The sequence below is a fragment of the Gopherus flavomarginatus genome, chromosome 5 (genome assembly GCF_025201925.1).
Source record: "Gopherus flavomarginatus isolate rGopFla2 chromosome 5, rGopFla2.mat.asm, whole genome shotgun sequence".
NCBI classification, from domain to species: Eukaryota; Metazoa; Chordata; order Testudines; family Testudinidae; genus Gopherus; species Gopherus flavomarginatus.
Genome location: NC_066621.1, coordinates 129,527,498 through 129,554,428, shown reverse-complemented (window position 1 = coordinate 129,554,428; position 26,931 = coordinate 129,527,498). Strand labels below are relative to the sequence as shown.

The 26,931-nt window shown below is 43.5% G+C and overlaps 1 protein-coding gene across 2 annotated transcripts in view; it reads left to right on the top strand.

The window, feature by feature from the left end:
• The window catches only part of PPP4R3A (protein phosphatase 4 regulatory subunit 3A), an 82,374-nt gene that overhangs the window by 7,895 nt on the left and 47,548 nt on the right, over window positions 1-26,931 (top strand). For both annotated transcript variants that reach the window (XM_050953243.1, XM_050953244.1), the window contains exon 2: window positions 14,310-14,365. In XM_050953243.1, coding sequence (XP_050809200.1) covers window positions 14,310-14,365 — 56 coding nt within the window. The remainder of the gene's footprint in view (window positions 1-14,309; window positions 14,366-26,931) is intronic.

Sequence of the window (26,931 nt, the reverse complement as noted above, 5' to 3'; positions counted from 1 at the left end):
GCTGAGCAAGTGCAGAATGGTGGTAGAATGTTCATTTGACCGTTTAAAGGCGCACTGGCGCACATTACTGACTCGCTCAGACCTCAGCCAAACCAATGTCCCCTTTGTTATTGCTGCTTGCTGTGTGCTCCACAATCTCTGTGAGAGTAAGGGGGAGACCTTTATGGCAGGGTGGCAGGCTGAGGCCGCTGATTACGCACAGCCAGACACCAGGGAGATTAAAAGAGCACACCAGGAAGCGGTGCGCATCAGAGAAGCTTTGAAAACGAGTTTCATCACGGGCCAGGGTATGGTGTAATTGTTATGTTTGTTTCCCCTTAATGACCCTCCCCCCCCGATTGACTCATTCCCTGTAAGCAACCCACCCTCCCCCTTCGATTACAGTTTTCTTAAGGAAATAAAGTCACTATCGTTTAAAAATCATGTATTCTTTATTAAAAAGTCATTATAAAAAGATGGAGATAACTGACAAGGTATCCCGGGTGTGGTTTGAGAGGAGGATAGGAGGGAAGGAAAAGGCTACTGAAAACATTTCAATATAATGACAGCTTTTTGGTTGGACTATCCACGGGGGTGGAGTGGGCGGGTGCACGAAGCCTTCCCCCACGCGTTCTAACATGTCTGGGTGAGGAAGATATGGAACATGGTGAGTGGTGAGGGTGGTTACACAGGGGCTGCAGAGGCACTCTGTGACCCCGCTGCTCTTCCTGAAGCTGCACCAGACGTTGGAGGATATCGGTTTGATCACGCAGCAGCCCCAGCGTTGCATCCCGCCACCGCATATCTTCCTGCCTACACCTCTGATCTTCCTGGCAGCACCTCTCATCTCGAGCGTCCCTCCTGTCCTCACGTTCACTGGCATCTTTCCTATAATTTGATACCACGTCCTTCCACTCATTCAGATGAGCTCTTTCATTGTGGGTCACTTCCATGATTTCCGAGAACATTTCATCTCGCATCTTCTTTTTTTTCTGCCTTATCTGAGATATCCTTCGGGATAGAGTAGGAAGGCTTGAAAAATGTGCAGCTGCATGAAGGAGGGGAAAAAAGGGAGAGAAGTATTTAACCATTGTTCTGTAAAATGTATCTTTTTAGACTCTTTCACAGTGAACAACACTATTCACCTTACGTAGCACATGTGATTTCACTACAAGGTCACATTTTACATCTTAATATTGAGTGCCTGCGGCTCTGGTGTTACAGATCTCACAGATGCAGGCCCGGGCATCAGAATTCAGGTTGCATGCGGCCATGGTAAGCCATTGTCTTTCGGCTTCTGCAGCCTTCATATACACAATGCCCTCCTTTCCCAAAAACCAAGCAAATCCCATTCAGTGATACTTGTTTCCTATTAACATGTAGCAGCAGAAGCCACCCCCCCAATTCTGTGGGATGATCACTTTATCCCTCCCCCCACCACATGGCTGGTATCATGGAAGATCACTGCTAATCACCCCCCTTCTCCTCCCCCCCCAACCGCGTGGCTGGTAGCAGGGAAGAGCCTTGATAGCCAAACGCGAAAAAGCTCAGCGCTATTTCCCTCCCCCCTCTTGGCTACGTGCAAGGAAGGATTTCTTTTAAGCAACAGGCAAACAGCCCAGTAGGAATGGCCATCTCTGTCCCCTTACTTAAATTCCTGAATTTCAACCAGGTTACCATGAACGATATCACTCTCCGGAGGATAACACAGTGAGATAAAGAACGGATGTTTCTTGAATGCCAGCAATCGCCGAGACCATAAGCAGCTATGCTTTGTCATGCAATGATACCCGATTACTTGCTACATGCATGGCGTGGTAAAGTGTCCTACCATGGTGGACGGAACAAGGCTGCCTTGCCCAGAAACCTTCTGCAAAGGCTTTTGGAGTACCTCCAGGAGCGCTTCATGGAGATGTCCTTGGAGGATTTCCGCTCCATCCCCAGACATGTTAATAAACTTTTCCAGTGACTTTACTGGCCGTGAATGCATCCCAAGCCCTCATGGCAAATCAATCATTAAAAAACGCTTGCTTTTAAATCATGTTTTGTATTTACAAAGGTACACTCACCAGAGGTCGCTTCCATGGCTTCACTGTCTGAGCTAGTGGCTTGGGAGGGCTGGGAGGGTAATTCCGTCTGGGTGAGAAAAAGCACCTGGTGTTGGGGCTAACGGAGTGCTGTGTGCTCTCTGCAAGGTCGTCGTCCTCATCTTCCCTCTCTGCATAATCCTCAGCCATGGTTGAGATTACAACCCCCACCTCGGAATCCACGGACAGGGGTAGGGTAGTGGTGGCGCAGCCCACTAAAGTTGCATGCAGCTCAGCGTAGAAGCGGCATGTTTTTGGCCCTGACCCAGACCTTCCGTTTGCTGCTTTGGTTTTCTGGTAGGCTTGTCTGAGCTCCTTAACTTTCACTCTGCACTGCACTGAGTCCCTGGTGTGGCCTTTTTCCATCATAGCCTTGGAAATTTTTTCAAATGTTTTTTCATTTCGTCTTCTGGAACGGAGTTCTGTTAGCACTGAATCCTCTCCCCATATAGCGATCAGATCCAGTACCTCCCGTGCGGTCCATGCTGGAGCTCTTTTTCTGTTCTCAGGAGACTGCATTGCTAGCTGTGATGATGAGCTCTGCGTGGTCACCTGTGCTGATCAGAGCTCCACGCTGGCCAAACAGGAAATGAAATTCAGAAGTTTGCGGGTCTTTTCCTGTCTACCTGGCCAGTGCATCCGAGTTCAGATTGCTGTCCAGAGCGCTCACAGTGGTGCACTGTGGGATACCGCCCGGAGGCCAATACAGTCGATTTGCGGCCATACTAACCCTAATCCGATATGATAATACTGATTTTAGCGCTCCTCCTCTCGTCAGGGAGGAGTACAGAAACTGATCTAAAGAGCCCTTTATGTCGATACAAAGGGCCTCGTAGTGTGGACAGGTGCGGTGTTAAATCGGTTTAATGCTGCTAAAATCGGTTTAAACTCGTAGTCAGGCCTTAGTCTTACTCTCCTCTCCACAGGTAACTCTGCTATCTTCACTTTATTTCTTCAGTGATGCCCACATAAACTCATTAGCTTTAAATGGGTTTGTATAGATGTCACTTAGTGCATCATTTGGTCTGCAGAATTTTTTTCTTGTGGTTATGTAAAAAATGCAACTTGACTCTGAAGTTTTAAGATGAGTTTTCAGGGCAGGCAGTTTGAAAAAGTGTTTAGAAAAATGAGCAGACTTCATATGGAGTCATTAATGAACATGGAATCCTGCTGACATTTTTAAAAATTTGCTTTACAGGCTACAACCTTTTTCAAAAAGTAGTGTGGATAAAGTCTTGGAGAATATTCTAGAGGCTTGTCTACACGTACAACAAGGCCGTGCATCTCGTGAAGACACACTGTGCCGACAACAGAGAGCTCTCCTGTCAACATAATAAAACCACTTCTGCCTAGGCAATAGCTATGCTTCTCCCACTGACATAGCGCAGTCCACACCAGTGCTCATGTCAGAGTAACTTATGTCACTCAGGGGAGTGGTTTATTTGCACCTCTGAGCAGCATAAGTTACACTGACAAAAGCTGTAGGATATACATAGCCTAGGAGAGCACCAAGAAATGGAAGGTATATTTTACAAATTTATTAGTCGTGTTTAACGAGTTTTTTTAAAAATTGTTTTGTTTTGTTGGGTTTAATCAGTGTTTTTAAGTATACTATTGAAAAGACCAGGACTGGAATCCAGTATTTTGAGTGGAGAATGTATGTAGTTAAAAACAAGTGCGACAGACCCAGACCAGTGGGGTACAGGAGTCTGGTAGAGGGCAGATATACTGGTCACTGGATGAGTGGTTTTCTGTTTCCTGAGTGACCAGAGCAGGGGCTGCACCAGAGTAATCAGGAATCTGCTAGAACCAATTAAGGCAGATAGGCTGATTAGATCACCTGCAGCTAATCAAGGCAGGCTAATCAGGGCACCTGGGTTTAAAAAGGAGCTTACTCCAGTCAGGCCATAGGGAGCCGGAGGAAAGGAAGTGCGTGTGAGGAGCTGGGAGCAAGAGGCGCAAGGAGCTGAGAGTGAGACGGTGTGCTGCTGGAGGACTAAGGAGTACAAGTGTTATCAGACATCAAGAGGAAGGTCCTGTGGTGAGGATAAAGAAGGTGTTTGGAGGAGGCCATGGGGAAGTAGCCCAGGGAGTTGTAGCTGTCATGCAGCTGTTACAAGAGGCACTATAGACAGCTGCAGTCCACAGGGTCCTGGGCTGGAACCCGGAGTAGAGGACGGGCCTGGGTTCCCCCCAAACCTCCCAACTCCTGGTCAGGCATAGGAGGAGTTGATCCAGACTGTGGGGAAGATCACTGAGGTGAGAGAGTCTACCAATAAGCGTAGGACCCACCAAGGTAGAAGAGGAACTTTGTCACAACTGATGTAAGAAGTGGGATTTGGTGTGCACAGCGTGGCAGATGAAGGAGGGTGATTTTAACCACAACGGATGACTTAGTACAGGCATTGATACAAGCTACAGTGGCCCAGCAGGAGGCTACCCTTGTCCAGGCAGCTGCCCAACAGGAGGCAGTGCGGCTGCAGCAAGAGACTAATTGCCTGCTGATGGACCAGGCTTCTCAAGACTGAGCTATTTTTCAGGAACTGGTAAACCAGGCAAAGACCCTTACAGAGCTGAACCGCGGCCATGATGGGATGCAGATCATACGGGCCAGCCATTGGCTGCAGAAAATGACACGGGAGGATGATGCAGAGGCATACCTTCTGGCCTTTGAGAGGACAGCCCTACGGGAGGCCTGGCCTCGAGATCAGTGGTCTGGCATTCTTGCCCCATTCCTGTGTGGGGAGGCCCAGAAGGCTTACTATGATCTGCCTGAAGAGTCTGCAGCAGGCTACCCCGAGCTGAAAGCAGAGATTCTGACCAGATCTGGGGTAACGACCGCAGTGCACGCCCAACGGTATCGCAAGTGGAGGTACCAGGAAAACAAAACCCCGCGGTCCCAATTGTATGACCTCATCCATCTTGCACAAAAGTGGTTGCGAACAGAGTCCTGGAGTCTGGAAGAGATAGTAGAGGTTCTGGTCATCGGCTGATATGTGAGGTGACTACCGCCAAACCTTCATGCCTGGGTAAACCAGAACGAATCCTCCACCTATGATGAGGTTGTTGCAATGGTAGAGAGGCGAAGGACAGCGAGGGAGCTGACCCGTCCAGTTAAGGAATAGGCACCCCGGGTTAAACTAGCAGCACCAAGCCCTAGAGCTCAGGTGACTGGGCCACCAGGAGGCCCAGGTGGAAAAAGAGAGGGGCTGAAGGCCCACCAGAGGCCACAAAGAGTCAGAGCATGGAGGGAGAAGAGGATCATAATGTTAGATTGCCCAAACCAAGAGACCGGGGAATACCTAGGGCTCCATACAGATGTTATGCCTGCGGGGAGTGGGGACATATATCTGCACAGTGTCCCAATGCTGAGGAGCTGATGCAGTGTAACCTGGGGATCTGGACAGACCCATGCTCCCTAATCCAACTTGTGGGGGGTCTCACTAACCCCACATATGTACACCAGACCAGTGAAACTAAATGGGGTAGAGACCACGGCACTGGTTGATTCGGGGAGTGCTATCACGCTTGTCTCGGGGAAGCTCGTCAAGTGTAGTCAGCTGCTGTGGGCTAAGTGTACACGGATAACATGCGTCCATGGGACAGTTGGCTATTACCCCACCATCCCAGTAAAACTTGAGATTCAGGGAAACACTACTGAGGTAGCAACAGGTGTAGTCCCTAAACTCCCATACCCAGTGCTTATAGGGAGGGACTTTGCAAGGAAACTTACTCCCAGTAGGAGGATTGGAGGAAAAGGGGAATCCTGAAGTTAGTGAGGCATCCACAGTAGACTGTCAACCCCCAGTCTTCTCTGAAATCTCCCCAGATTTATTTTCCATTCCCAGACAGGGTAGAAAGTCAAAAAGGGAAAGGAGGGTAGCTAAGGCCTTGGGAACCCGAATACTGACTCAAAGCCAAAAGGTCGCTCTCGTAGATAGGCAAACCCGAGCAACTGAAGGAGGCCACCCAGGAGGGAGAAGCACCCGAGTCTGACCCCCACCCTAACACTTCTGAACCAGTAGAGGCAACAGAGACTGGGCCCCTAGATCGTGGGCAGATTAGCCCCGGGAGAGGAAATTTTGGATGGCACCAGGCTGAAGACCCAAGGTACGACAACATTAGGAAGGAGGTAACTGAAATAGATGGGGTCCCCGTGGAAGGGAAAACCCAGGGACCAGGACCCTACTTCATAATGAAGAAGAATCTCTTATACCGGGTTGCACCAGTACAGAGGCGGAAGGTACAGCAGATCCTAGTACCTCAAAAACACCAGAACGCTGTATTAAGACATGCTCTTAGTCATCTTTTTGGGGGGCATTTGGGGGTAGAGAAGACCCTGGCACAAGTCCTACGACGGTTCTTCTGGCCCAGAGTACATGAAGAATTGTGGAGGTACTATGCGTCCTGCCCGGAGTGTCAGCTGCACAGTTCCCATCCCCACCTGAGGGCACCGTTAGTAGCCCTTCCCATCATAGAAGTCTCCTTTGAGTGAATAGCCATGGACCTAGTGCGACCCCTGGAGAAGACGGCTCGGGGCCAACAATATATACTTGTTGTTTTGGACTATACTACTCGCTACCCAGAAGCCATCCCCCTGCGGAACACAGCCTCTAAAATGATAGCCAAAGAGCAGATGGGGATTTTTACCCGAGTGGGGCTACCAAAGGAGATATTAACAGACCAAGGAACCCCATTTATGTCAAAGCTAATGAAGGACCTCTGTACGCTGCTCCATATACATGCCCTGAGAACTTCAGTCTTCTATCTGCAGACTGATGGGTTGGTAGAAAGGTTTATCCGAACCCTCAAGGCTATGATACAGAAGGCGGTAAGTTGGGACGGGAAGGATTGGGACACCCTGCTACCCTATCTTATGTTTGCTATCCGGGAGGTACCTCAGGCCTCAATTAGGTTTTCCCCCTTCGAGTTATTATACGTTGTCACCCCAGTGGCATACTAGATATCGCCAAAGAGATCTGGGAAGAGGAACCCACTCAGGGGAGAAATATAATAGAACATGTATTACAGATGCAAGACTGGATAGCCCGGGTCACCCCTGTTGTACGGGAACATTTGGAAAAGGCACAGGAGGCCCAGAGAACCCATTACAATCGCCAGGCAAAAGTCTGACAGTATCAACCAGGGGATCGGGTGATGGTGTTGGTACCCATGGCAGAAAGCAAGCTTCTGGCCCAATGGCAGGGACCCTATGAGGTGGTTGAACCCGTGGGGGAAGTAACCTACAAGGTGCGGCAGCCAGGACGCGGAAAACAAGAACAGATTTATCACATCAACCTTCTGAAACCCTGGCATGCACATGAGGTGTGCATAACTATCCACAAAGACCTAACCCAGGAAAACAAGCCTTCCAAACAGGTGAGAGTGTCTCCTGATTTAACACCAGACCAGAAGAATGAGGTGTCTGAGATGATCTTCCGGAACCAAGATGTGTTCTTGACAAAACCGGGTCGAACAGCCAAGACATATCATCACGAACCCTGGGGCCAGAATAACAATGAGGTCCTATCCGGTGCCAGCGTCCAAAAGGGAGGAAATAAAAGCAGAAGTAAAAAAAAAAAAAAAATGCTGGAGGTTGGAGATCATCGAAGAATCCCACAGTCAGTGGTCCAGCCCAGTCATGCTGCTGCCCAAACCTGATGGCACCACAAGGTTTTTCAGCGACTTCCGGCGACAAACTAGGATACTTTCGTTTAGACGCATACCCCATACCTCGTATAGATGAGCTAGTGGACCATCTGGGTAATGCCCAGTATTTGACTATTCTAGACTTGACAAAGGGGTACTGGCAGATTCCCCTTGTGGAGGATGCAAAGGAAAAGACTGCGTTCTCTACACCAGAGGGTCTTTTTCAATATACTGTCCTCCCTTTTGGACTATATGGGGCCCCAGCTACTTTCCAGCATCTCATGGACAAGCTATTATGCCCGCAAGACAGTTATGCTGCTGCCTACTTGGACGATGTGGTCATTTATACCCCAGACTGGGAAACCCACCTAGAGAAGGTGGAGGCAGTCCTTGATACTTCAGGCCAGCTGGCCTTACAGCAAACCCTGCCAAGTGCGCTGTAGGATTTACAGAGGCCCAGTATCTTGGCTGCATTGTGGGAAAAGGTCTGGTAAAACCCCAAGTGAACAAGTTGGAGGCCATCCAAAGTTGGCCCCGACCACGTCGCAAGAAACAAGTCCGGGCATTCCTAGGTGTAGTGGGGTATTACCGACGATTTATCCCCCACTTTGACACAAGGGCAAGCCCCCTGACAGACCTAGTGAAAGCCTGTGGACCTGATCTGGTGAGATGGTCTGACGCAGCAGAGGAAGCATTCACGGACCTACGGACTGCCCTCTCCAGTAACCCCGTATTGATAGCCCCTGATTTCACCAAGGAATTTATCCTGCAGACAGATGCATCGGAAGTAGGGTTGGGGGCTGTTCTATCACAGATGGTCGGGGAGGAGGAACACCCAATTCTCTACCTCAGTAGGAAACGCCTTCCTAGGGAACAAAAATATGCAGTGGTGAGGAGAGAATGCCTCGCCGTAAAATGGGCCATGGAAACATAGCGCTACTACTTGCTCGGGCGCAGATTTGTCCTCGTGACCGACCATGCCCCTGTTCAATGGATGCAGCGGAACAAGGAGAAGAACACAAGGGTGACCATGTGGTTCTTATCCCTCCAACCTTTCCAGTTCCGTGTGCAACACAGAGCAGGGAGCTGTCACGGCAATGCCGGTGGCTTGTCACATGTGCACTGTCTGGCTTCCCAAGGTGTCCAACCCCTTGGTGTTGAGCAGTGGGGTGGGATATGTGACAGACCCAGACCAGTAGGGTACAGGAGTCTGGTAGAGGACAAATATACTGGTCACTGGATGAGTAGTTTTCTGTTCCCTGAGTGACCAGAGCAGGGGCTGCACTAGAGTAATCAGGAACCTGCTAGAACCAATTAAGGCAGACAGGCTGATTAGATCACCTGCAGCTAATCAAGCCAGGCTAATCTGGGCACCTGAGTTTAAAAAGGAGCTCACTCCAGTCAGGTGGAGGGGAGCCAGAGGAGAGGAAGTGCATGTGAGGAGCTGGGAGCAAGAGGCACGAGGAGCTGGGAGCAAGAGGCACAAGGTGCTGAGAGTGAGAGGGTGTGCTGCTGGAGCACGAAGGAGTACAAGCGTTATCAGACACCAGGAGGAAGGCCCTGTGGTAAGGACGAAGAAGTGTTTGGAGGAGGCCATGGGGTAGTAGCCCAGGGAGTTGCAGCTGTTACAAGAGGCACTATAGACAGCTGCAATCCACAGGGCCCTCGGCTGGAACCCAGAGTAGAGAGCGGGCCTGGGTTCCCCCCAAACCTCCCAACTCCTGATCAGACACAGGAGGAGTTGATCCAAACTGTGGAGAAGATCACTGAGATGAGAAACTCTGCCAGTAAGCGCAGGACCCACCAAAGTAGAGGAGGAACTTTGTCACACAAGAAATTTTATTAGCTGCAGTCTGACCTATTAAATGAAGCAGCAAAGAATCCTGTGGCACCTTATAGACTAACAGACGTTTTGGAGCATGAGCTTTCGTGGGTGAATACCCACTTCTTCAGATGCATGTGGTGGAAATTTCCAGGGGCAGGTATATATATGCTAGCAAGCAAGCTAGAGATAACGAGGTCAGTTCAATCAGGGAGGATGAGGCCCTGTTCTAGCAGTTGAGGTGTGAAAGCCATTGGCTTGCCAACTACAGAACCAGTTTCTCCTCTCTTGGTTTTCACACCTCAACTGCTAGAACAGGGCCTCATCCTCCCTGATTGAACTGACCTCGTTATTTCTAGCTTGCTTGCTAGCATATATATACCTGCCCCTGGAAATTTCCACCACATGCATCTGAAGAAGTGGGTATTCACCCACGAAAGCTCATGCTCCAAAACGTCTGTTAGTCTATAAGGTGCCACAGGATTCTTTGCTGCTTTTACAGATCCAGACTAACACGGCTACCCCTCTGATATTAAATGAAGGTTGACATTGTTAATGTTTCTATTATCACTACCATACTTAACTATTATTTACTATTTTTACTATCCACAAATGTGCTTCAGGTTTCTGCCTCCAAAGAGTTTACTGTCTGGGAGCCTTATCCTGCAAAAGCTTATGTATATAAGTAGTGTTTTTTTTCAGGAGTAGTCTTACTGACTTAACTACTAGAGTAGTTATTAACTTGAGTAACTATCTGGAATGTCAGGCCTGTTACAATATCCTCACAAGTCCATCATATTTCCTAGGTGGAGTGGAGTTGAGGGAAGTCATGGGTTAGAGAGAACTCATTTATTCATTCTTACAACAAAACGTGGTGGTTTAAATGTTTTGAGTCTCTAAAAAGTGTGAAAACGCATGCTTTTGTTAGGTGATACTGCATAAATGGGTAGGAGGAGTTGAATCGTGAGTTTGGAGCCTTGACGAATAGATTTTAGAAGGCTGTTGCAGTCATCAGGTACAGAATGTTAGAACGCAAGATTTGTGATAACAGTAGAAAAGGGGTATAAAGACTGATCTTTTTGATAGTCTGGAAGGATGAGCCTGGAAGGAGATTATGTAAGACATAGGCAAAGACTTTATTGTCTTAAGTATTTGTTTTGAATTATTTTTTCCACATTCTATATACTGTCTTGTCAGTCATAGAATTAATCACATGCACGAGGGCATCTCGCATATTCCCTTGACTTTTTTCAGAAATCCAGTATTTGTAGAATTTGTCCAAAAGGCGTTCGTTAGACGTTGATCATTTCTAGTGACTTTTAGTTCCACCATCCCTTTTGGAAGTTGTTTCCAAGTCTGACTGTGCCACTCTAAAATCTAGTATGTCTGTTTAATCAGTGTGAAGTGATAGAAGCTGCTACAAGCTCATGAGAGCTCTTTTTGTTTAAACTGTCACCAGGTTCAATCATCATTGGGATTTGTGGTCCATTACTGTCAAATTTGTAAGTTTGCACCCATTTTGACTTTACAAATTACGCTGGCAGAAAGCATGGGCTTTCAGTTACAGTAAGGCATGTATTTATGCCATGCCAAGACCTTTGTGATATCAGAGGTAACTCAACCAGTTACCACCCTTACCAATTACCACCCTTACTCTAAAGCTAATTTGCATGCAACAGTTCAATTGGTTGTATGATGGAGGCTGCACAGATGGTGGGTTACTTGGCCCAGCTGCTATCCTTGCAGCATCCTTACAGCTTTCACCTAGTACAAATTAACTTATATTGAACACATTCCCAGCCATTGCTTTATATGGTAGCATTGCTTAAGGGAATAAAAACCAACTCAGACAATGTTTCCCACTCCGTATTGTAAAAGAGATTTATTTTCTTTTGATAATGCTGAATTGTAGCCTTTTCACAAGGATGACAGTTAAAGGGGCACTGCACAACTGGGTTCCCAAATGCAAAATGAGTTGTATAGAAATAATCTCCTATCTCAAGTTGATATTTATGACATCTATCCATCTAAATGGGACACGTGTTCTAGTTCTTAACATTTCTGGTTCAGTTGTTCATTGTAGAAGTTAGCTAAGCTAATCATGGGGAAAACATACATTTGCATGTAATGTATTTAACCATTTTTTTTAAAAAGGACTTAAAATTAATGTCTACCACACAAGTAAATTACATAGCATTACCGCAAAATTCTGTTCTGCTCCCTTGTGCTATTTGTGTTCTTTCCTGTTGTTGCTACTTATCAAGGTGAGTGTTTGAACAGAAACTCTCTTCTTTATAGTGAGATTCCTCCTCCTCCTCCTCCTAGGTTCCTTTACAAATATAAAAACATTGAGGAGATCTCTATAGTAGTGATCCATATCAAAATCTTGAATTAATATCAAATAGCTGGATTAGAGTTCTTTTAAGTCTTGTCTGCCCATGAAGATATTCAGGAACAGCTGTTCTTGAATAATTCCATGTGTGGACATTTCAAGAATAAGCGTGCCCTGTTGAACAGGATTTGAGTGTACACCCATGGAGTTATTCCAGAATAGGTCCATGTGTAGACAAGCCTTTAGTCTTTCTACATACACTTTTATAATCAAAAAGGATTTGTCAGTTCAGTGGTATATTTTTGTTTTGTTTTTTTTTTAAGTCAGTGTGTGACAGGAACTTTACAGATAGCTTAAGGCTGTTTACAGCTTCCTTAGAAAAAGAAAGATTTGGGCTAGCAGATATGATTAGCTGACAAAAGAATACTGCAAAACTTCTGAGAGGAAAAGATAGTTCAGGTCTACAGAATGTACTGTGTGAACTTTAATTTGCAAATAGCTTTACTTTTTAAAACACATGAAAATCTGTTTCTCCTCTTCTTTACCTGTCAGCATCTGAGTTGAGGATTCTGTTATGCAACAATTGATGATATATGAACAACCATCTCTCTTTGGAATCATCAACAGTTCATGAGAGGGTTTAGGTGGTTGCAAGGCAAACAAAATCCTGAACTTGGGACTTAGGCTTTGTGTACATTACATAGTTTTGTTGGCAAAAGCCAGCTTTTGCCGAAAAAACAGTGGAGATGTATAGGCTACAAACCTACTTTTGGCAGCAGAACTCTGTTGTTTTGCCAACAAAATAAAACCACCTCAACAAGAGGCGCAGAACTTTTTGTGGCAAAGTTAAGGTGATAAAACATCAGTGTAGATGCTGCTGTTCATTATGTTGACATAACTTGCCTTCCCCAGTATCCCACAACACCCAACATGAGCGCTCTGCTCACTCCTTTGAACTCTGCTGCTCTGCATCTAGCTACACAGGCATGCGTCCCTTGCCTTTCAGAGCTCTGGGAAGCTTTGACATTCCTCAGCGTTTGTGAAGAGCTTACAGAGCTGCTGAGGATACTGTTGTCAGAGGTGTTGTCAGATGCTACCGGTGTGGTGCTCTGCTCTCTCCTTGTTGGTATCGCTCGGAACACATGCGCGCTGTGTGCTGCCCCAGCTCTGTGCAGATAGCTGACACAGCAGACCCAAATAACATTGGTATTTGAGAAACATTCTTATTGAAGTCACTGGAAATTCTTCAGATAAAGTCTGTATGTCTAAACCCAGGGTTTGTGACTGACAGTGAGAGAAACAAGTGTAAGATTCTTTCAGTAATTCTCTCCATATTGTTAACATAAGTTTTTAGAGTATGGATTTATAATTAATGAACTGTTCAGGTATTGAACATTAATTTCCGGTGATCAGTTCAGAAAGTTGGCTCCTACCATGAGATTCAGAAATGACCATTTTAATTACAATTATCCTTTTCAAATTCTCGTTATTCATGGAGAATTGCTTCTCACCTTTTAGAAATTTCAGAGGTTTGCACTAAGAAAAATGAGTTTAAGTATTTTAATTTCTCCTGAATTCTTGGACAGTAAGGTTCAGTGACGGTTAAGCATGCATACCAGTAAAGTATGGGTAAGGAAGACTAAATAACAATAGTGATGTTGTTGTAATTATACTAAAAACCCAGGAAATTCAGAGTTAACCTAAAAAGTCCAAACAGGTCAAGGTATGGAAACGCACAGTTAAGGCACCCCATATAACTTTAACTCTTCCTGTTGTCACAAGGTTGTATGGGTTCCTTAACTGTGCATTTCCATACCTTTACCTGTTTGGATTTCTTTTAAGGTTACTCTTAATTCCAGGTTTTATAATGTGATTGTGTGGACTACTTCCCACTGGTGATAGAAAACATTCTTGTGGCAACTACAGTAACTTCTTCCATGGAAAAAGTAGTATCAAGAAGTTGACATGGATCATGAACTTTTTAGTGAGATTTAGCAGATGGAAACAAGGAGAACCATCATCATGTGACTAGTGTCTGTAGACCACCAGTAAGTGCTTTGTGGACCACATCTTAGGAACCGTTTATTTTTCTAGTTTGATCATCTCAACCATAAATGCTGTTTGGGGGAGGCAATAATGAAGTCAAAATAGATTATGGAGATTAAGGCCCAAATCCTGCGAATACTTACGCGTGTTCTTAATGTTGTTGGTGAGGAGTCTTGGTGACTTCAGCGAAACTACTCGTGAGTAAAATAAAGCATGTGCATACCTGTTTGCAGGATTGGGGATAAAGTTCTGAACATAGTCTTAGGTTGTATGCATTTTTAATGTGTATTTAATATATCAGTGATTAAAAAGAGAATTTTCAATCCCCATTATTGAATTCGCAATGCAACTGTAGAAGTAAATCAGAATTTTCTTCTTTTTTTAATTCCTTCAGGTTCTCTTCTTTTGGAGTCCAAAATTAATCCAAACACTGCATACCAGAAGCAACAGGTAAACTTTAATTATTTTACCTTTTCTTTCTTTTTAAAGGGAGACTGTTATTTCTTTAATATGAATGTTCTGTGAGTTTACTACTCTTTATTACAAGTAACTCTACCTGTTACTATAACAGAAAGATGAGAAAATACTTTTCAGTGTTTTTGTATATGATCGTACAACCAATCAATTGTATTTTGTGTAATGTACTGTGTGTACTTTACACAGCAACAAAACATATATGGAAAAACAGCAGTCTGATTGTAAAATTATAAATTAGCAGGGGGTCCTTGAGACCATATAGTACCTGAAGCTACTTGTAATCCCTTTTTGAAACAGACATATTTTCAAATAACTTGATTGTCCCTTAGCTTAAAAAATGTGTGTTATATATTCTTCTTCTTTTTACTCAGACATGTATATGTAAATATCTGTATGTTGATTGCTTAGAAAGATGATGATCAAAGTTTTAAGGCATACAGATTAACTCTGTCCAAAATATGCCACCTCTTTCCAAACAAATAGATGAAATATTGATGCCTACCTGCTTTTTTGCAACCCTAGGTTTGACTTTTTTGTCAATAAGACTTCCACATCTTAAGCTAGTTAGTTGTGTGCATTGCTAGCCTGGAGAGTCTTTTTGCTTGAAGAATTAAAATGAAATTTGATGGGTGTATCCTACTGAAAAGCACAATATTCTTTCAGTATTAGAAACTATACTAGAAAGGGACAAATGCTGCTATCTTGATTATTGTTATATTAAACTTAGTTTATGCAAATTAAGCCTATTTTCTAATCAGTTTTATACTGTGTTGCAGATAGAGACTGGCCTCAGTAATGCAGTTCATGGTATCTAGGAAAAAAGTGTAAAATTGTCTTTGGCATTTTTGGCCTTTAGTTGTCCTAAACACTTTTTGTCCCCAGCAAATAAGAGTCTAGAGTACTTGTAAGTCTGGAACTTATTGCTTGATTAGGAATTTAAGTAGATTCCCTTCGACAACTGCAAAATTACTCTTCCTTTCTGTGAAATGAGAGATGGAATTCCAAACTTTTAGAAGGACAGGCTTATTTATTTTCTTTTGGCTGCAGTTATGATGATCCGATACCCTTTTTTGAACTGGATCAGTAGCCAAAAATATCGTTTAACATTACAATTTTTCTGTTTTTTCTCGTCATTCTCTCCCTCTCCTCCACTCTTTTTTGTCTCAGCTTTTTTTAGGTTTTCACCTGTCCAGTACACTCTGTGCACACCCTTCTAAAGGAACTATTTCCATCACTACCCTTCTTCCTTCTCCAAAGTCTCACCTCACAGTGATGACTCACTCCAGCTGCAGAGGGTTATATCCTATCAACAATAACTTTTTCTTTCATCCAGGGATATCTTATACCAATGATATTTGCCATGTTAGCCACTCTGATCTCTTTAGCAAGTCTGTAACACTTCTCTTGTCCACACAGAAGTGCTCCAGCTGATGTGCATGATTGACAACCATTGCTTGGATTAAATTTGCTTCCAGAAATGCTTTGTTGTTGTCTCAACTGCATTAGTTTTGTCTGTGAACAGAGATCACTAACATAACACTAGTAGTACAAATATTGCTATTCAAGAATAAATCTGTTTACACTTCAGTGACAGCTTTCACAGCTCAGAACTCTATTGTCACTTGTCAAGTTGGTTGTATGCAGACCCAAAACCAACTTTTGCTGGTTTTGCGCTCTCTGGTCCCCGAGCATCAGTGAAGGACACAAAGATGATAAAACTTTATTATACCAGATTTATCAGATCTTTGTTTTTTTCCTGGAAAGCCAAAACCAAAAGTTAGCTTTTATTTTAGATTGCATTCTCTTATACATACAGAGAAATACCACAACATAATTATTTTAATTGGGGGCTGACTCAGCTTTTTAACCTGTGTTAGGTCAGTTTTCCACATCCTGGAGCTCTGAAAAACAAAACAGAATGGGGAAATTGGTTAGCCTGTTCCATATGCCTCCTCTTGCCTTCAAGCCAGGATGGATTTGATTTAAATCATAATTTAAATCACTAGTCAGGAAGACTTGATTTAATCATGGATATCTACATAAAAATGCATTCTTGTTGGTTGTTATAACCTTAATATATATTCTTTATGACTCAGAGATAGATGTAGGTTTCATTTTTAGAAGGTACACACTATACATTTTTAAAGTGATGTTCCTTATCATCAATGCAGCTTCCTCATGAGAAGGGAACTTCTCATGATGTTGTTTCATTTGGGCAATAAGACCTTGCATTTCTTTGTTGCACTATTTGCATTTTGTGTGCATGCCTGTCTTACCCACGGGTAGAGGAACTTCATTAAAATATTCCCAAACTGAGTCTCTTTTACAGCCTGCTGCCATTGTAGGTTTTGCCTTCTAGTGAGAGAATGGTATGGTAGATCTCAAATCAATGAAGGCTACACTCAGACCTCAAGACTTCTGGAATATGCTGCTCAAACTATTTCACTTTTGTTTCTACTGCTTGTCCCTCCCTTCTCGCATTCATTTCCAGACTTCTTCTCCTTGTCCAGATCTAATCCGCCTCCAACAATCTTCTATTCATTGAACTTTTTGAAACTTTGCACTTTTAGAGAGAGGTAAGGGATTGACTCTGTGTACACAAATTTGCAGAGGGACAATAGGGTTGAGGTCTGTTATTTCTCACCTCTAGGTATCATTTATTTAAAAACATTTTTTGCTGTTAAGAAGCATGTTATGTCTGGAGACACAAATCCACAGTTTGAGAACTGCAAAAGTAAGCATCTCTGATGGTATCTTCTGGACCAGTGGTCCCGAAAGTCCTTAATGCGCCCGCGTCCTGGCCCCCAGGAGAGCACCCGCCGAAATGCTGTAGCAGGGACACCTCTTGATGACTACGCTTGTTGCCGACAAGCGACATCATTGAGAGGCGTTGCCCCCGAATTTCAGTGGGGACGCCTCTCGCTGATACCACTTACCATCGATAAGTGACGTCATTGAGAGGCATTGCCGCTGTGGCATATCGGCTGGTACTCCACGGCCGCTGTGGTCCTTCGGCTGGCGCCCGCCAGCCAAAAAGGTTGTGGACCACTGTTCTAGACTGAGCACTGAATCCCATTTGAGTAGGAAGATTAACATAAATAATCTATATAGAAGCCCCTGGAGCCCCATAAGATTGGGTCCCTAATTCATGAACTATTGGAACTCATTTAGAAAACTTTTCTTAAACATTACATGAAAAATATTGTCTGATACTATAGAATTAGAATTTATAATCCCTATTCCATGATGAGATACATTATAGCTCAAAGATATCTTAATTAAAACTATCTTTAGATAGTTTTTCTCAAAAATGCGATTATTTTTAATTAAAAAAAAATCACTGATTTTTACCCACCCTGCTTCAAGTACAGCAGTATATCTCTCGATGTTGCTTCCAGAGCTATGCTTCCATGCTGTCCACTCCCCCTCATTTGGCTGGAGGACCACTATATCCTTGGGGGCTTCACTGAAGTAGGTGGGTGATTAGGAGGTGAGAGTGGAAATTGGCTGGAGTGGTGGTATCACCACCACCAAACCTGGGCTTTGATATTACTTGTTTCTGAATCATATAGGGAAACATGAACAATTTTTAAAAAACAACAACAAAAACTGTAGCAATAATTGAATCAAGCGCCTTAACTTGAGTGTTGTCAGATGCTGGACCTCCAGTCCCAGAGTTGGCCTGACATAGGGAACTCCTGACTCTTGGCTGTGACACCTGTACAACGTGTGATGGTATTCCTATGCCTCTCACAATCTGTGTGTTCTTGTGCAGGAAGTAGATAAAGGAATAAAACAGAAATGAGAGTGAACAGGTGCATGTATGTGCTATGTACTGTAGGGATTATACACCTGCTGGAAGAGCTCTGTGGGAGCAGTGGGATAGGTATGCAAAGAGCCGTAGAGTTGCTGTGACATAGCAGAGCACTTATGTGGTCATTAAGCCAAACCCTAAAGGATCTGCACCCACAACAGCATGCAGTATGTCCACAAAAGTCATTGTTGATGCTTACACAACGCAGTCCCACCGTTCGGTTACAGTTCAGTAATGTGTATTCCAGAGTCCATCTCCAAAGAGCAATGTGAGCTATTTTTTTTCATAGCCCTTTTTCTGTCACCAAAACATTAAGTACTGCAAATACAGAGCCTACTGGCCTAGAACAAGGCACCACTTGCTGGTGAGCCATCTGCTCATCACCATTACAGTGCAGCTCCCCCATTTGGTTTGTATGCATTTTCACCCTTCTGGTCTCTTTCTGCTTTTCTTTTCCTCCAATCATTCTGTACACAGCACTCCTGGAAAATGTCTGTGCTGCTGTTCCTGCACCCATTGCTTTTCCAGGGGTACTGACAAGAATGTGAGTGATCATAGAATATCAGGGTTGGAATGAACTTCAGGAGGTCATCTAATCCAACCCCCTGCTCAAAGCAGGACCAATCTCCAACTAAATCATCCCAGCCAGGGCTTTGTCAAGCATGACCTTAAAAACCTCTAAGGAAGGAGATTTCCACCAGCTCCCTAGGTAACCCATTGCCGTGCTTCACCACACTCCTAGTGAAAAAGTTTTTCCTAATATCCAACCTAAACCTCCCCCACTGCAACTTGAGACCATTACTCTTTGTTCCTGTCATCTGGTACCACTGAGAACAATCTAGATCTATCCTCTTTGGAACCCCCTTCAGGTAGTTGAATGAGGATGGATTTGATAGCTGCTTTCTTCTCTTCTGTAGACTAAACAATCCCAGTTCCCTCAGCCTCTCCTCATAAGTCATGTGCTCCAGCCCCCTAATAATTTTTGTTGCCCTCTACTGGACTCTTTTTTTTTTTTTTTTTTTTTTTTCTAATTTTTCCACATCCTCCTTGTATCGTGGGGCCCAAAACTGGATACAGGACTCCAAATGAGGTCTCACCAATGTCGAATAGAGGGGAGTGTTCAGGTCCCTCGATCTGCTGGCAATGCCCCTACTTATTCAGCCCAAAATGCCATTAGCCTTGTTGGCAACAAGGGCACACTGTTGACTCATATCCAGCTTCTCATCCACTGTAACCCATAGGTTCTTTTCTGCAGAACTGTTGCCTAGCCATTCAGTCCCTTGTCTGTAGCAGTGCATGGGATTCTTTTGTGCCCAATCCTTTAGTTTGTCTAGGTCCCTCTGTATGCTATCCCTATCCTCCAGCATGTCTACCACTCCTCCCACTTTAGTGTCATCTGCAAACTTGCTGAAAGTGCAGTCCACATCATCCTCCAGATCATTAATGAAGATATTGAACAAAACTGGCCCCAGGACCGACCCTTGGGGCACTCTGCTTGATCCCAGCTGCAAACTAGACATAGAACCATTGATCATTACCTGTTGAGCCCAACGATCTAGCCAGCTTTCTAGCCACCTTATGGTCCATTCATCTAGCCCATACTACTTTAACTTGTCGGCAAGAATATTGTGGGAGACCGTATCAAAAGCTTTGCTAAAGTCAAGGAATAACACATCCACTTTTTTTCCCCTCGTCCACAGAGCCAGTTATCACCTCATAGAAGGCAATTAGGTTATTCAAGCATGACTTGCCCTTGGTGAATCTATGCTGACTGTTTCTGATCAGTTTCCTCTCCTCGAAGTGCTTCAAAATTGATTCCTTGAGGACCTGCTCCATGATTTTTTCCAGGGACTGAGGTGAGGCTGACCAGTCTGTAATTCCCTGGATCCTCTTCCCCTTTTTTAAAGATGGGCACTACATTAGCTTTTTTCCAGTCATCCAGGACCTCCCCAGATCGCCCTGAGTTTTCAAAGATTATTGCCAATGGCTCTGCTATCACATCTGCCAACTGCTTTAGCACCCTTAGATGCAGTGCATCCAGCCCCATGGACTTGTGCACGTCCAGCTTTTCTAAATAGTCCTGAACCAGTTCTTTCTCCATAGAGGGCTAGTCACCTCCTTCCCATACTGTGGTGCCCAGTGCAGTAGTCTAGGTCAGAACTGACCTTGTTCATGAAGACAGAGGCAAAAGAAACATGGAGTACATTAGCTTTTTCCTCATCCTCTGTCACTGTGTTGCCTCCCTCATTCAGTAAGGGGCCCACGCTTTCCTTGACTTTCTTCTTGTTGCTAACATACCTGAAGAAACTCTTCTTGTTACTCTTAACATCCCTTGCTAGCTGCAACTCCCAAGTGTGACTTGGGCTTCCTGATTTCACTCCTGCATGCCTGAACAATATTTTTATACTCCTCCCTGGTCAGTTGTCCAATCTTCCACTTCTTGAAAGCTTCTTTTTTGTGTTTAAGCAAGGATTTCAATGTTAAGCCAAGCTGGTTGCCTTCCATATTTACTGTTCTTTCTACACATCAGGATGATTTGTTCCTGCAACCTCAATAAGGAGTCTTTAAAATACAGCCAGCTCTCCTGGACTCCTTTCCCCCTCATGTTGTTATCCCAGGGGATCCTGCCTATCAGTTCCTTGAGGGAGTCAGAGTCTGCTTTTCTGAAGTCCAAGGTCCATATTCTGCTGCTCTCCTTTCTTCCTTGTGTCATATGTGATATTGATCCACTCTTATTAGGCGTTGTTCTAGCTTGTCCAGATTAGTCTTTTCCTCAAAAAAGTGTGCTGAAATGGGAGAATTAAGTCAAAAATTCAGTTTAAACTTGCGGTGATTTTCACATCTCTTCTCATGAGGAAGTAGTGCTGGTACAGTGGACGTGTAATGTGGTATCTCATTGATGTAGAGTCCACAGATCTACAGAAAATGTTTGTTTGTAGATCCCTGGGTATTCACACATGGGCTTCATGTCACTTGTATTACCTTCCAGCTGCATCTTTCCCTAGCAAAATAGCCCATTTGTAGTTCAGCTACCATTGTCTCCCTTTCTGTGCTTGAGTTCTATGCTCACCCGTTCTTACAGTTAGATCCTTGTACCCTGTAAGCAAGGGGTTACCCACCCCCGATTGTTAAGGGAACCAGAAAGCTTCAGCAGCAGGGATTTCCCCTGAAGTGGAAGGAATCCTTGACTGATTGTATCAAACCTCCTTGCTGTTCCAGGCACAGGATTGTTGCTGGACTGCTCTTGCAGCTCCAGCAATCCTTGGCTGGCCTCTTGGGAATTGTTACCATCCAGCCCAACTTAGAGTAGCCTCAGGGATGCTCCAGCATGTTCTCAGGGCTGACCTGGTTCCTAGTCCGTTCCAGGCTTGGCATGCCATACAAAACATGCCATAAAAATCATGCTCTGAAAGCTTAGCAATCCTCACTAAAGGGTTTTTCTGCCATACATTTATGTGTAAAGTTCGAGAATTGTCGGTCACAGCCAAAGTCTTTTAAGGGTTCCACTTCAAGCGTATTGACAGAAGTTCTTCCTGGGAATGTGAGAGTAGCAAGCATTGGAGTGTTGCTGTTTGCTTTTAGTTCAAGATGTTTATGATTAAAGTACATGATAGCAGGAAGAACATAATCCATTGCTTAACTATACTTTCATTAGCTGGAAACTTCCAAATACTCTGCATTTAAAAAAAAAAAAAAAAAAAAGCCTAAGAAGGCATACTTGATGTAGTAATACTATGTAATATGTACAATTTTGTATTGAACTGTATGGAAAGATTTATTTAGATTTTGGATCTTTAGACCCCCTATCCAGTGGCACATCTCCTGGTATTCCTTCTTCCTTTAGGAGTGTTTTAAATATAGAAAATGAGGTTTCTATTAGAGGCAGAAATAGCTAGGAAAAGAAACGGAACTCCTTGAATTCCTTTTTCTGAGGTATAGGAGAGAAATCCAAAACTATCAAAAAACAGAAAAATTGCTACCTTCTGCTCCTGGCAGTTCCTCTGCTGTGGCAAGAGATGTCCCATAGTCACGTGACTCACTTCCCAATAAAAAAGACTTTTTTTTTTTTTTTTTTTTTTTTTTTTGAGGGGGAGGGATAGCTCAGTGATTTGAGCATTGGCCTGCTAAATCCAGAGTTGAGTTCAATCCTTGAGGGGGTCATTTAGAGAACTGAGGTAATAATCTGCCTGGGGATTGGTACTGCTTTGAGCAGGGGATTGGACTAGATGACCTCCTGAGATCCTTCCAACCCTAATATTCTATGATTATTTAATTCATTGAAGAAGACACGGTCCATTCACTAAAGAGTTATATTCAAATATAGACAGGCACTGCAGTTAGCTATGTAATACAATATGTTTAATCTATAGATTGTAATGTCTATTTTTAATATTATACTGTTAATGAATGGAGTTCATTTTTTAGATTATTTTAAACCAATTATCAAAGCAATTGTAAAAATAAAAGAAGATTAGGGTTACAAACAGAAAAGGCAGATGGAAATGGTTAGTCCACTAAATGAAGAAGGTACACTCAGAGGTTGATTGGAATATCCCAGTGAGGATGGACATTAAACAGATTAATTTTGCATACTTTAAGTAATATCCTTTTTTCTTAAACTCATTCCTAGTTCATGCTTTTTATTTATTTACTTTATTGTAGCAATTTCTTGGGTGCTGTCCACACATACAGGAACAAACAGTGCCTTCCCCCAAAGAGTTCACAATGTAGACGTGGCTATTTCTTAAGGAAGAGACGCTCCCTTCTATCCACTCCAAATGAACAAACCTAAAAATAAAGCCTCTTCTTTGAGAGATAGTAAAGCATGCAGTCATGCAGACTTTTGCAGATACTTTTATTCAAAGATAATTATGACAGTGGTCCTACCAGTGATATGGCAGTAAAATCTGTAGTTCAGATATCTTTTTAATTTAATTTCAGATGTACCTGAAGATACACACTACATTTCAGCTAGTATACGATCTACTAATGAAGTAGTTCAGAGGCAATTATGGCTTTAATGTTAAAAAGCAGCCATATCAAACTATCGCTAACATGACCTAATTTGGGGGAGCTACAAAAAGAGAGACTTGTGAGGAGATGATGACAAAATGTGCAGAAAAGAAGAAACTTGTAGAATGGGACAAACTTGAAATAATTGAGACAGTAGGAAATAAAACTTTTGGCCCTACAACTAAAAACAACTTAGAATATGGACTCGGAAGTTGTTGGAACAGAGGAAGTAGAGCAAGAAAAGATAGTGGATGCCTCCTTTTTAATAGGAGAGCAACAGGATGCCAAATTGGTTCCTTCAGTCTAACGTAAGACTTGACAAACAAATTGCTTTTTCACTATTGATGGACAAAGCTGATTAAATAGATAAATCATAAAGGGAGTACCGCAAGGCCATATTATGGAATCAATAAACTGAAATATATTATTCTATCCCATGTTCTTGAAATATACTGCAACTAAAAACAGAAGTTCAGCTATTGAACATAGGAGCTAATAAACCAAATGCTAGAAAAAAGATCACGTGTAGATATTTACTTGATATTTTTTTGCAGTTTTCAGGAGACCCAAAGTGATTTTACAGAGCCAAGTACCTCCAGGTTGAGCAAATAATAGGATCCAAATTCAGAATGAAAGTATTAGTGTCAGTCATACTAGCAATATCACCAGAAGATTACTTCAGTAGGTATCAGCTGAAACTGTCTATTCATTCCTATCTGTTTTAGGGAACGTGGTGTTCTGGCTTGACATAGCTGATGCCTCAGAGAATATTTTGAAACTTGGTTTACCAGCAGGTCAGGCTACAGCATGTCATCAGAACCTCATGTCACGGCATCCATTAGATGGTAGATTATATGACTGAATAATATTAAGGTGTCTTTTCTGTTACATCCTCAGAACTGACTATAGATGCCTGAAAAGATGGCTGATGATCCTTTAAACATGTTAGTACCAGTGCAGGAAAGAACTGTAGGACACCATCAGTTTTCTAGAGTTAAGATCAGCATCTCTTGCTATAAGATTCATCTCACTACAGAATTGTTTCCAGGGCAGCAACTCTTAAGAAATGACTCATCCTTTTAAAGCCCCAACTCTTCCACAAGCATAATTAATAACTATTTCACTAACATTCAACTGAAACCACTCTAAATCTGCTGAAAAATAGTATGATGTGGGTTTTTTGGGTAGAGTTATGGGGAGAAGAAAGCGGGAATGTGATAACATGGAGCCAACACTGGTCCCACTTAAAAAACAAAAATAAAAAACCATTTTTATTTAAAATAACTTTTTTTAAAAAATGAGTAGAAATTAATTAAGACATGTCAGGGGTGAGTAAATTCTGGATGGTAGCCCTGCTTACTCGTGGCAAAGCAGCAATCACCAGCTGATTTGATCTACAGTGGTGGGATTCCTAAAACATAATGTCTCCAGAAAGATATGTCAGGTTGAGGCTTAAGAAAGAGATCTCAAGCGTAGCCATGACCTATAACAGGAGTCAGTAACTTTTGCCATGCAGCTCACCAGGGTAAGCACCCTGGTGGGCTGGGCCAGTTTGTTTACCTACTGCGTCCGCAGGTTTGACAGATCGCGGCTCCCACTGGTTGCCGTCCGCCACTCCAGGCCAATGGGGGCAGCGGAAGGCAGCGTGGGCCAAGGGATGTGCTGTCCGCTGCCCCCATTGGCCTGAAGCGGCGAATGGCGACCAGTAGGAGCCGCGATCCATCGAACCTGCGAACGCGGCAGGTAAATAAACTGGCTCGGCCTGCTAGGGTGCTCTACCTTGGCGAGCCGTGTGCCAAATGTTGCCGACCCTGGCCTATAATGTTAGGGCTTTAAAAACAGTCATCTGTCACTTTGGCTGCTTAAAGTTTTACATACGATGGACATAATATAGTGGGTGATGTCAAACCAGCAACTAATTATTGTGCTGCATTCTGAATGAAATTCAAGAGATAGCACTAACCTGTTGAAAGTGTGACAATAAATCAATCCTTATGTTGATAAGTGCAGAACCAGGTGCAGCCGCTGCAAATAGTGAATCTGAAAATACTTAAATTCCATGTTCAATACATAGCTTTCTTTAAAAGGGACAAGGTCAGAATTCCTGGTTGGGATTCTTAATTTTACTACCTCTGACCAAGTATTACCAATATGAGGATATGAAAAGGAGAGATCACTATTGACTACCTTTGCCAAACAGCAAAACTTCTCTCTTCCCAGAACAAGGCAGTGTTAACTCCATCCACCCATCACAAAATATTTCTTCAAAGCAGCAGGCAGACATGCATGATTCTCAGAGTTGAGAGAGAGAGAGTTAGTCAGCAGTAGCTTGCTGATAATCTTCTCTCATGCGTTTAGATAAGTTCTTGTTAAAAAGTGTCTGCTATCACCTTCATCAATCGGTCCTTCAGCCCTCATATAGCTTGTGCCGATCTCAGAGTCGTCCATTCTTCTCTTATCCTGGGCTTCCTTCTCCACATGCGGCCGTGCCTTTTCACGATAAAATTATCCTATATCTTTGGAGATCGGCTGAGTGGTCATTTCAATTCCCATGGGTACCACTTGGTGATAGCTGCAGTCCATCTGTTGTCAGTGAGCCTAGCTATATTCCCTGCCCATTGCACTTTATTGTACCTGCTTTCAGCGACAACATCCTGCACTCCACTCTGCTGTCTGATCACTTCACTGGGGACTCAGTCACGGACTGAAATCCCATAAATTCTTCTTTCCACCCCTCTCTCCATAATAGACAATTGTTGCTCCTCTATCTGCGTTAGAACCTTTGTTTCGCTGCCATGCATTGCCAGCAGTACTGTTGAGTAGAAGAGGTTGGCAAGTATTGCCTTGTTGATTTTTATTAATTTTTTTTTTTCTTGGAGGACATCCTTGATAGAACTGAACGTGCACCAACCAGCTTGCTCTCTTTGTGAGTTTGTCTTCCTGATCATGGTGCATATTAATTTTTTGGCCCAATAAACTTATTTCTCAGCTTCTTCTATTTGTTCTCTCTTGACTATTATTTGGATTTTTGGCAAGGCATCAGACCGCATACATTTTGTTCTCTGTAGTTTGATAGTGTTTTCGGTAATCAACACAATATTGTCCGTGAATCTGAGGTGGTTTAACTGCTCTCCATTGATGCTGATTCCACCCTTCCAATTCATCCACCTCATTACCATTTTGAGACATGCTGTGAAGAGTTTTGGTGAAACAGTGTCTCCTTGCTTCACACCTCTTTTGACTGGGATGTGAAGGGGAATGTCGAACAGAGTTATACCTGTAGTGCAGTCAAAGTTTACTTCCTTTAATGGTCTGTAGTTTGTGTCGATGCCCTACTCTGCAAGAGTTTTCAGGAGTCCATTGATCTCCACGCTGTCAAACACTTTTTCATAGTTGATGAAGGCAATGCATAAAGGGAATTTGTATTCTCTTGAGCACTCCAATAGCTGGTTTATGGTGAAGATATGGTCCGTTATGCTGAAATTCCTTCAAAAGCCTGCCTACTCTCTCAGTTGCTGCTTGTCCAGATTCTGCAAGGGTCGGTTTGTTGTTATTTTGGTGAACAGCTTGTAGACATGTGAGAACAGGCATATTGGATGATAGTTTTTTAGATCTTTGCGATCACCCTTCTTGTACAGCAAAATGGTGTTGGACACCTTCTAATTGTAAGGTGATCATCTGCATTTCCAAGTAATGGCTAAATCTCTGAGCA